This window comes from Impatiens glandulifera, chromosome 3, assembly GCF_907164915.1.
Source record: "Impatiens glandulifera chromosome 3, dImpGla2.1, whole genome shotgun sequence".
Classification (NCBI taxonomy): Eukaryota; Viridiplantae; Streptophyta; class Magnoliopsida; order Ericales; family Balsaminaceae; genus Impatiens; species Impatiens glandulifera.
The window spans coordinates 18,850,016-18,862,376 of NC_061864.1; the positions used below are offsets into that span (position 1 = coordinate 18,850,016).

The 12,361-nt window shown below is 29.1% G+C and overlaps 2 protein-coding genes and 1 non-coding gene across 3 annotated transcripts; 1 reads left to right on the plus strand and 2 right to left on the minus strand.

Moving 5' to 3' along the window:
• The first annotated feature begins 910 nt into the window (after positions 1-910).
• On the plus strand, positions 911-2,932 carry LOC124929915 (AT-hook motif nuclear-localized protein 1-like). The gene is made up of 9 exons (XM_047470296.1): positions 911-1,117; positions 1,191-1,289; positions 1,354-1,437; positions 1,518-1,619; positions 1,697-2,069; positions 2,144-2,193; positions 2,282-2,413; positions 2,495-2,650; positions 2,729-2,932. Exons 1-9 carry the CDS (start codon positions 911-913, stop codon positions 2,930-2,932), a joined length of 1,407 nt encoding a protein of 468 aa, XP_047326252.1.
• Positions 2,933-3,277: 345 nt separating this feature from the next.
• On the minus strand, positions 3,278-3,360 carry TRNAL-UAA. Its single transcript has one exon. It is a non-coding gene; the product is annotated as a tRNA-Leu (tRNA).
• Positions 3,361-3,730: 370 nt separating this feature from the next.
• On the minus strand, positions 3,731-5,244 carry LOC124931728 (lignin-forming anionic peroxidase-like). Its single transcript, XM_047472276.1, has 4 exons — positions 4,970-5,244; positions 4,697-4,888; positions 4,451-4,616; positions 3,731-4,363 (listed from the first exon to the last, which is right to left on the minus strand). The coding sequence occupies exons 1-4, from the start codon at positions 5,198-5,200 to the stop codon at positions 3,966-3,968; spliced, it is 987 nt and encodes a 328-aa protein (XP_047328232.1). The 5' UTR covers positions 5,201-5,244; the 3' UTR covers positions 3,731-3,965.
• Between the last annotated feature and the right edge of the window lie 7,117 nt (positions 5,245-12,361).

A 12,361-nucleotide genomic window follows, 5' to 3' on the forward strand; every position in this document is an offset into this window, starting at 1 on the left:
TTGGATAAATAATTTTATTGTAGATTTGAGATTGAATATAAATAAAATAGGGATAATACGTATAAATTTTATCCATTTAACTAAGTTAGAAATATATTTGTATGTGCATGATTTTATTTTAAATAGCTCTTTATATATTTATTTTTTGAAATTATTTATTGTAATTTTTTTTAAAAAATTATTTCTTATACATTTATTTTTGTTTAAATTATATTTTCAAACCTAAAATAATTTAAAATGTTAAAATATGCACAAATTTTCCCGTATTACTACGAACAAACTTTCTAAAACGACAACGCATATGTTATGTTCCATTTTCAGATAACGATGTTGCAGACTAAGATGATGAATCATTCGTCTCCTCTATATTTAAATATTATGGGTTTGTGTTGTACTTTCAAAATTATTTAAAAAAAATAAAGATATTCAATAGTAATAATAGGACAGAAATTGCGAAATATAAAATATAATATTATAATATAAAACTCGTAAACTTGTAATAGATTGAATCGGTGGTCGGATATACAGACTCAGACAAAAAAAACGGTTATCAATACAGTGGAAATGAATGTCAAAATATGATTTTATTATCCAATCAATCCAATGTTATTTAAAAATCAATATTTTATTCAAATTTTAATTGGCGGTTTTATGTATTTTGTTGTTCAGTTTTTTGTTATTTTGTACACGTCACTTTTGAGGGTTTTTTGAGGGTTTCTTGAATAACGAGACGCCAACGACATTCAGTTATCAAAAGAGAGAGTGGACTGTAGAGAGAGAAAAAGAAAAGGGTATTTCTTCTTCTTGATCCTTTTGAATACAAATAAATGTCAGCTATCGCAATTCTCATTTCTTTCTAATCGATTTCTTTCTTCACTTTTCTCATACATTCAACAGCATTGGATCGTCTATGGAAGACAATACAAGCGATCCAAGAATCGTTACAATGCCTGAAGATTCGGAAGCCGTAGAGGCAGCGGCGGCCGTTGAGGACGCCTCCCTGATCGGCGGCGGCGTCCAAATTGAAGATCCAGATCTACCGGCAGTTGTAGTCCCAGTCGTAGAGGACGCCTCCGTGATCGGCGGAGACGAATGTGGCCCCGTCGTCAATGAACCGGTTAGATTATCACATTCAGCTATTGCAGTTCTCATTTCTTTGTCATCGTTTTCCTTCTTTTTGCCTTTTTCAGATATTGAACAGCGGTGGTGGAGAGAATACAAGTGAAAAAGAAACAGTGATAATTCCTCAAGAATCCGCGGCAGTCGAAAATAAAGCTCTCCATGAACCAGTTAGATTATCTCTTTCAAGCTATCTCAATTATCATTTATTGATCATCGATTTCCTTCTTTCAGACATTGAACATGGGTGAATCATCTATGCAAGAAAATACAAGCCAGGCAGAAATGGTTACTGTCCCAGCCGTTGAAAATGAAGCTGTTAGATTATCTCTTTCTTTCAAGCTATCTCAATTCACATTTCATTATCATTTGTTTCATTTTCTTTTTCCCATTTTCAGACATTGAATGGTGTTGGGTCTTCTATGAAAGATGATAAAGAAGTGATAATTCCAGGAGATTCTTCAGTTCAAGATGTAGATAAGGAAGTTGATCATACACTGGTTAGATGATTGTTTTTTTCACCTAGATCAAATCCCATTTCTTGGTTATATGTTTCCTTCTTTTTCTCATTTTACAGACAATATTTAAAGGAGGTGAATCTAGTGGTATGGAAGAGGCAAAAATGCAGATAATACCCATACCCGTACCCGTACCAGTATCAACATTCTCAGTCACAGTCGTTGAGGACGCCTCCGCGATCAAAGAAGACATAATTGGCTCAATCAAAACTGATTTAGATCCTACTAGTGCGATATTCACTACTCCTACCAAGAGAAAGCGAGGCAGGCCGAAGAAGATTCTGGGGTCACCCTCAACTCTAGCAAAAGTAGAGAACATTACTACCGTCAGCTTAACACCACCCAAGCCGTCACCCCAATCTCCTGCGACGTTCCCTCTGATGAGACGCAGAGGGAGGCCTCCAGGCTCTAAAAATTTGCAAAAGCAATCTGGTAATTTCATGAATTTTGTTTATTTTTCCCCTTTAATGTTAGATGTAATTACAATTTATTTGGGTGTGTATCAGCTACTGGAGAAAGTGTAATTCCTCGTATACTGTTGGTGCAAAAAGGAGAGGTAATTTAGATTCAAAAGAGAATAGTTCTTGATTTTTGTTGAGTAACTAACAATGTTAACTTGTTGTTGTTGTTTAACACTTTGACAGGATATTATTGAAAGGTTGGATTCATTAACGAGGATTGATGGAAGTACAATCTTTATTATATCTGGCGTTGGTCAAGTTTCAACTGCACATATTCAATCTGGTACTTCCCTTGATGGGATTTCAAGACATGAGGTACATTTAATTAGTGTTGTTGAATATCCTTGTTTGAAACAAATGAGAAAATATTGGCTTTAAATACATGTGTGCGTGCAGGAGGGGCCTTACACTCTATTGAATCTAACTGGTACATATGGGTTTAATAGCGAAGCAGGGCGAACAGGCTTTATGACTGTAATGTTGGGTAGTTCTAGTTGTCACGTTATTGGCGGTCTCTTGGCAGGCGCTCTTGTTGCAGCTGGACCAGTCCAAGTAAGTTTAGTTGTTTGTGTTTGTGTTTGTGTTGTAAACATATGATTAATTTGAATCCTATTATTATTGTGTCTACAGATTGTTCTTGGAAGTATTGAAGACAAAAGGAATCAATTTGTCAAGAGACAATGTGTTGGATCTCCGAGTAAATTGAATTCGCCTAGGGTTCGAGGGAAGAGTCCCATAGTTGAAATGCCGACATCTTCTTCGCCTTCACCTACATCTTCTTCGCCTTCATCTTTTTCTCCTGATAATAATGATGAAAATGTAGATTCAAATTGAGATTTTGTTTTGGGTTATGACAAGAAACATTAGACTAGTAGAGTTTGGTTGGTCTCTCTTATAGAACTAAACCATATTAATAAATGTGTTTGAAAACAATATTAATAAATGTGTTACATTTCAGACTTTTAGTATTGACATTCTCTTATAAAACTAAACTATATATTTGTTGAGTTTGGTTGGTCTCTCTTATAGAACTAAACCATATTAATAAATGTGTTTGAAAACCATAGTAATAAATGTGTTGAAACATTTCAGAGTTTTAGTATTGAGATTCTCTTATAAAACTAAACTATATACTTGTTTCAAATTGTTTTGTAAAAAAATAAAATTAAAACTCAAAAATGGTGGCTGTGGGGTTCGAACCCACGCGCACGTATGTGCAGAAGATCTTAAGTCTTCCCCCTTAACCACTCGGGCAAACCACCTTATTGACAAATTATTCATATTATGTTGTAATAGTAATAAATATACATATATAAATATAAAAGATTAAAAATAAAATTTAAAAAACAAAGGGATATAGGTTGACATAATTTTTGTGTGTTACAATTAAGATTATTTTTTGGATTATAGTTCAATCTATTATGTAGATTTTGTTATTTTATTTTCTATATAATGTATAGTTAAGATTTTATGTTTTATTTAGTATATATATATTTTTTTTAATGTTAAATTATCTTTAAATTATGTTGGGAAATAAGGAATAACTCAATAAATAAATAAAAATTTGACTAAGAAACAAATAATTTTAAATTCCATTTTTACTAATAATGATTTAACAAAAATATACACAAGTGACCTCAAATAATTTATTATTATCCAATCAAACAAATATATTTTATTGCTTCAGCAGTTAATTAATCAATACAACATAATTCATATAAAATAACATTTCAATAAGTTGGAGTTTCAAGCAATCATCAATCATTCATTCCCATTAGAATATCATGATCGATGTAGAGATTGAAACTTTTATTTCACATTTTCATAACTTTATTTAAAAAAAACACACTTTTAATTTCGATTATCCTTAATTCAAAGAACTGCATACCCTCCTGATGATCCCATTTTTTCCAAGAAGTGGTTCAATATCTCCCATTTTTATCATAGCCTTCCCAAAATCAGAATTAAATTTTGAAGGGTTTTGAGTGTATTTTACTACAATACGATCTGTCGACCCTCCGTTAAACAATACTTGATCCGACGTAAGGAGACCCTTCTTCTGAATTAAGTCGTGGAAGTAGAAGTTATCAAATGTATTAGGTGTCACTAAATCAAGAGAGGCCAAATTGGTAGAACCAACATCATTGTTATTAGGGCAAGTGCGTTGAAGTGCTCTAGCGAAACTAGCGTCTATTATGCTACTGTCGTTGCTGTATATTCTGCCACGAAATGTAAGACATTGCGCTTTTCCTATGGTATGTGAACCTTCGTATTGTCGTCGTCATCGAAAATTAAAAATATTAAAATTAAAAATTAAAAATATTAAAATAAATTAAAAATAATAATTAATACCTGATAGGGCTACCAAGTCCCTTTGATTTAGTCCTTTCTTGTCAAAATTTGCAATGAGTTCATCAAGGGTGCTACTGAATAGTGGTAAGTCACTTTCGGCTAATGTAATATTGGCTGTGGTTGAATCTCTTCTTCCTAGTTTCACTTTCCATGATGGTCCGCCAACCTATATATTTCAATTTACAAAATAAGTAGTAATGAAGATCTATCGTTTCGATTCTTGGAATAAAAAATATGTTTACTTACGACAACAGAAGAATCTCGTGCTGCCAATGCAAGTATATCTGCACACGAAACAACTCCGGGACATATCTTTTCAACTTCGGCTTTGGCAGCATCAACCACTTCAAATCCCCTTAACGAGTCTTTGTTCTGTTTTGCATTTCTTTCGCTCGTCGGTGTCGCATCCTCGTCTAGTAAAACCGATGCATCACAACCCTAAAATAGATTTTTAAAAAATGTGTCAATACATATTGATATGAATTATAATATTACAGAAATACTACAACAATCAATCACCTGAACAAAACAATCGTGGAAATGGAGACGGACTAGAGATGCTGCCATCCGACGCTCACGAGATATTGCTTGCGTAATTGACTTTCGGATAGCGTTGGCTCCATTAGGACACGATCTTTTATAATATTTTGAGGACAATTTTGCTCGACAAGTCGACATGTTTGCTAAAAGGACGAAGATAGCCATAATCATAAACATAACCTCAGATCGAAACTTCATCGGGGAAGTCATCGCGATTATATTGATGATAATTGTAAAAGAGAAATTCTCTTATTTTTCTCAAATAAAATGTAACGAGAGTATAGATCATTTATAGAGTGCATTATTTGGCTGTTTTATGGTCATTGTCTCTATGCTAACCAACTATCTTGTGGATAATAATAATATATTATTATTAATATATTATTATCTCGTGGCGGTTTTTCAAAGGAAACATATAATGCATGCATGGGACAGGGGCAGTGTTAAATTACAAAAACAACCTTTTGTCATCTTCTTTTGTTTTCCAATAGAGTGGGTCTAGTTTGATTAGCTGTAAACTCTTGTTTGATTTATATTAAACTCTAATTTCACTTTATTTTATTTTATTAAATTTAACATTAATTTAGAATAAGAGTCGTTTAAGAGACCAAAATGTCACATGTTCAATTACATCTGAAAAAGTTGAGTTTAAATTGGGTCATAACGGTAAGATACTATACTAATTCTCCTTTAATTTTCCAAACAAAATTTAACATGAATTTAGAGTAAGATTGAATTTAAAAAATATTTACTAGTATATTAGAATGAGTTTTATATTCAGTAATGGATTGGGGATGTAATCTATCAACATATAATGAAAAAAGTTCTGACAACTTCCTGTAAGAGGGGATAAAAGTTGGTATGTGATAATTTTTCTTTTTAAATTCTGTGAAATTTTTAATATATATATATATATATATTTTTAATTGACTAATAGAATGTATATCAAGATTAATAGAAAAAATAGTGTAAAACGTAAAAAGTTAAATAATAAATAAAATATTAGTAAATTGAAATTATAAAATTACATTATTATATTACAATACTACAAAATTTATTATTTACAATATATATATATATATATATATATATATATATATATATATATATATATATATATATATATATATATTTAACATCTAATTAGGCTAACAGTCATATAAAATATTAAAAATAATATTATATATATATATTAAAAATTGAAAATTGAAAACAATATATATTTATTTAAAAAATTGAAAATAACATATTAAATTTTAACTTTTGTAAGTAGACTAGTGAATTATTTAAAGATGATAAGATAGAATTTTATTAGTTCATGTTAAAATGTTATATATTAACAATTTATTAAAAAAATTGTTGCCTGAGTGAAGTTTAATATCAATTTAGTATTTAACATTTTGTTAATGGACTAATATTACTATTTTGAATTTTTTTAATTTAGACAAATCGTGTTTATTTATAAATGAAAAATCAATATTTTGAATTTACTTATGAATATGTTTGAATTCATTTTCAAATGTAAAAAATATTATTTCTTAAATTATATTAAAAAATAATATATAATTATTAAATGAAAAAATAAACCCATATAATTCATTCAAATATATATATATATGACCACTCTCCAATTTAAATCTTATAATTTTACAAATAACTCTTTTAAATTAGTAATATTTGAACTATAGTCTATACGCTTATAATTATAACTCTCTCAAATTTGCACTTACATACATTAATATATCATCCTATTTTTCAAACATCTCATATACTGAATATTTTAACCATTAGACTTATAACTAAACGAGATTTGAATCTTTAACTTTTAATTTTTTTACTACAAAAATTTTTGTTAAGATTTATTTATTTATATTTATGATTTTTTTATGAATATAAATAAATTAAAATATTGTATATCAAGCAAGAAATCAGCAATATGCAGTAATGAACAAACATGTGCAATATTATAAAAGTGGACATCTTACATCTTTATTTTCAAGAAAAAAAAAAGAAAGAAAGAAAGAAAGTGACCTTTTATTAATATAATATATTATTTTCATATAATATATAGTATATACTATATCCTATCTACTTTTAGCTACTTCATTCTCCACCATATATATTAAAAAAAATTTATTTATCTCTTCACCAATATAAACTCACATTTTCAAAATGATATTTGAAAAACAGTTGGAGATATTTTCCTTCAATTATAATATCATTGTTTATAAAATATCTAAAGAAAATAATATATATACATGTAGTCGACTAAGATGTTCAATAAAATAGAGTAAAAAAATCGTTATTTAAGTGAGAAAGAGTCTTATCTAAAATATTATAAGTCTTAAGTTTTATTTTAATTAATAATGTTTAAATTTAAATTATTATTATTTTTTAACATTATTAGTACATGATATTAAGTAATTAAAAATAAAATATTGTTAATTTTTTTTTTAAATGATAAGTCACCCAAAATTATGACAATGTTGACATAAAAATCAAATTCCTGTAGTAATTTAAAAACTAATATTAATATATAATTATATATATATATAAATAAATAAATAAGAGAAAAACTTGTGTAAAATGAAATAGATAAAATTTTAAAAAATATATATATATGTGATGTGCCCAAGTTGGACACTCAAGTAATATATATACAATCCAAACGAGGCACAAAACCTTGAATCTGAAATCTGAATATTGATTGGATTTGGGCAAATACAGATTAAGGCCCAATTCTTGGACCCTTCGGTCTTCCTTTCTGTTTGACTTTTGTTATTATTATTATTATTATTATTATTATTATTATTATTATTATTATCACAGTTTATTCATTGGAATATTCTTTTAATTCTAATTATTTTTATTCAATTAATTTTTAATTTTTTTCTTAGTTAGTGTAACCCCAAAAATTGTCCATTTTCCATAGCTTAGCATTTAGACACGTGACAATACGGGAGAGACCCGAGGTAGCTCGATGTTCGATGCGTTTCAACCTTAGTTTGCGTGTCAAACATCTCTTTTAAAGAAATTTTTTTGAAAATACCTGAGAGCATTGAAAATTAATCATGTAAAAATAATTAATTTATTCAAAATTTAATAATTTAGGGACCAATAAGGGCGTAACTCCGATTGCATTGATATAAAACTGAGTAAAACCCTGAAAAATATCAGAAAAGTATTAGATTTTAAAAATAAATTCCAAACGAGGCCTCGACCAAAATATTTGTTTAGGGAATATCCCGAAAATATTTAAATATCATTTTCTAACCTTTCGGAATTATTTGAAAATGGATTAGGGTTCCACAATTACAAAAACAAATTTGGATTTTAAAAAGTGGAACCAAATAGGCCTTAGGACCGGAGTCCAAAGCTTGGGTCCGTTTTTCTGATTTAGGCTCGGTCTAGACCGAGGAGGTCTAGATCAGGGCTTGGGACACTCGGTTGAGGGATTGGAGGGCTCGGTCCTGGGGTTCAGGAGGCTTAATCCTGGACTTAGGTTGTTCAGTCCTAGGTCTAGGATGCTCGGTCTCATGTCTAGCTTTCTCTATCGTGGACTTATGAGGCTTGGTCCTAGGTCAGACCTCTTGGTCCGAGATTAGAAACCTCGGTCGGATTCCTCGGTCCTTGCTCAAGAATACTGGTCTTAAGTCTCGGTCCTTACACAATAACACTGATCCTATGGTTCAGCCCTAGGTCGATTTTCTCGGTCCTTAATCTCGGTCAGGATCGAAGATTCTTAGTCTTGTTTCTCGGTCCCAAGCTAAGAACCTCGGTCATTTGCCTTGGTCTAAGAGGACCGAGTGTTTTTAAATTGGTCAAGAATTGTAGGTCTTATATCTTCTTATATAGATATGAAAACATGATTTGTTTGTTGCAATCAACTCATATGATTGTGGGAATTAAAAGCTCTAACTTTAATCACTATCAATAGATCTCTACAAAAGATCAATTTCTTAAAATTGTTTTTAGGTCAAAATCTGGGATCTTTTGAATTAAGCCATCTCATTGCATAATTCTTGTTCAACGACTTTGAAATGATGAATATAGTCTAATACAACCAAAACAAGAGATCATTCAAGTTCTGTAACAACTTTTGAAATCGAAATTCAAATCCATTTTTTTCAAAATTGCAGTTGGATCAAACATGATCGGAATGTTAATATAATGATTAGAAAATCATCATGACATGTTTACAAACATGTTAGACAATTATTTGAATAAAAAATTCAAGCTTAAAGTTCAAGAACATTAATTTCAAAAAATCTAGTTTTTCAAACCAATTTTTTGTTTTTTTCGTTTTAGGTTGATTTGATCAAAATTATTTCAACAGAAAGTTATACATCAACTAGGAAATGATTCTAAACAAAGAAAACATAAAATTGAACCCTAAAACAGATCAAACTCGAAAAAAAATCAATCACAAATCAAAATACAGAGGATCTGGAAGCTTACTAACAGTTGGATAACACTTCAATGAAGTGTTAAAAGCTTTCACGAAGCCTGTATCAAAGCTTTGATTGTCGGAGTGAATTTCACAAAAAATCAATCTTGTCAGAATCTTTGATTCTTTGAATTGGATCGTGGTATGTGATGACTGTTTAATGGATAAAGGAGGACTTACAAAGTATTTATACTCAACTAGGTCAGCTATCTTGGACGAATTCAACTTCGATTTGGCAATCAAAGTTGTTCTTCTTCATTTCTTATTCAACTTTGGTAGCCTAGCTAAGGGAAATCTTGACTTTGCATCCTAGGGAAAATGATGGCGGAGAGGAGGCATGCACGAGGGGTTAAATTTCGGATGATAAGGACGACAAATGACAGAGATAGCTCTTTTGGAAGAATCACCGGCGTCTATTGCGTTTTCGGCGATCCCCTACATCGGCGAAGAAGACGGGTCAAAACGACGTCGTTTCGTTTAACCAAAACCCGACGTTTCAATGTTCCATCCGTGTTTGGGCATTTTTCAATTAACGGGGTTGACATCCCGTTAGTTGATTTTGTGGACCGGATGCGCGTGTGCTTCCGCTATAGCCCGTGCGTGGCGTGTTCCTAGGCGCTGGATGAAAATCCAACGCTGATCCGATAACCCTAAATCATGTTGCAACAATTAAACATAATTTCGGATACCCGTTTATATTTTTAATAAAAAGGTTATTTAAAATAGAACTTTTAACCATTTCTTACATTTTTTTACCAAAAATTCCACACAAAATATTTTTAGAAACATAATAAAAATTATGTTTATTGGTTTTATTTTTGGGTATTTATTTAATTGTTTTAAACAATAAATTATACATAATTTATGTTTAAAATCATAATTAAATAATCTCAATCCCTTTTGAGTTTAATTTGAGTAAAATAAATACAATATTTTAACCTCATATTATTTTTGGACTTTTAATTACTTTTCCTAATTACGATTTAATTATCACAATAATTAACCATAATTTGATCTTTTAATATATTTTTTAAGTTATTTTAAATTTTAAAAAGTCAAAATATTATTTTAATATTATAATTTAATAATATTATTTATAAATTAGGTTATGTTAAATTTTCATGTTTACCGTTATTGTTTATCCATTGTCACATTTATTTAGTAAAGAAAATTATTTAAATTTTTTATTATTATATTTATTAATTTTAAATTTAATACAAGATATTTTAAATTGTTTATTACAAAGGGTTTTTTTACTTAATTTGGTTTGATAAATTGTTTTAAACGTAAATGATTGAAATGCATGATTGAATTAAATTTATAAAAAATTAAGACCCAAATTGAGATATCAATCCTAGATATGAATCCCAATTTAAATCAATTAATGTGTTTTTGTTAAATATTAGATATTCTGTTTGTTTTCGAGGATTTTTTTTACTATTATTCCTGCTATGTTGGTTTCGGGGAATCCATGTGAAGCAACGTTTATATCATATTTTTTTTTTAAAAAAAATTATATAAATTAATTTTTAATTATTATAATATAGAATTGAATTCATATTATTATAAAAATATAAACTTAAAACTTTTATAAAATATAGTGAATAAATAAATATGTTAATAATTTTATATATTTAATCGTGGTTATATGTTGAGAACACACAAATATCATCCCCGATCAACTACAGGTAAAACTGAGAATTAATATTAAATCTAATCATAATTAAACTTAATGTTAGCTTTGTGTTTGTACATAATGTTAACTTTGTGTTTGTTCGAAGGCAGGATTTCTGTCTTTAAAATAAGTTTAAATAAGTTTATAGGCAGATGACTTATACAAAATAATAAGAAAAAAACAAAAATTATAGGCAGAAAACATTACTTATTTTCGATATATTAGGTTAAGCTAGCTGTATAATTAAGAAGTCCGACTGTTTAAAAATAAACAAATATAATACTCACTAGTATAAAATAAGATTGCATATTTAAATAATTATTAATGGTTTTGTATTGTTTTGAATTTATATGCAGTTGCATAAAGTATTAATATCGGATCGATTCAATTCAAACCGTTGGATATATAATCGGATATAAAAAATTAAAGTATGGTAAAAATATTATATTTATGCTTAAGGTGTGGGGGGAGTTCTTAAATTTATCCATATTAAATAATTGAATAATAAAACGGCCACGGTGAAGGTAGGAGCTCTACACTTCACAGCGGCTACATAAAGGGTTATTCTAATCATTAATAAACTGATGCGATATTATTGTCTGAACAATGTGGGATATTGTAGTCTGTTAAAATAAGTGATGACAATGGGTTATAAAAAAATAATAATGAAGCACAGTTTTTTTTTTTTTTTTATTATTGTAAAAAGCATTCCTTGTTTTTGACAGTTCCCTTAGGTTAGGTTAAGATAGTTGTATAAATTAAGAAGTAAGGTCATTTAAAAACAAACACATATATATAATCCTCCTCCCTACTTTTTGGAAAAAAATCATAGTAAGTTGAGATTACATATTCAACAAATATGTAATAAGCTTGAAACTTGTCTTACTTATAGTTAGTTGTACATGTATATAGTTGTTCTATCTATTATCTGTATTAGTCTCCTATTATGAGTTGCAGATCTTTTCATATTTTCTGAACTTATTAGATGTTATTGATGTCCTCTTCATCTCGAACAAAAGTGATAATATTTGCAATACTATCTTTTTTTAATATGTTCACCTAAGCCAAACCGAATACCAATCATCTAACCGCCTTTGTTTCCCATAAAGGTCTTCAGATGAAACATCTCACCAACAAAAGTGAGATTGTTTTCATTAATCCACGTGAAATGCAAAATTGCTGTTATTACATCATTTGTAATAAGTTAATCAGATAATGTTTGCAAGCTTGCACAGTAAAACAATATAGC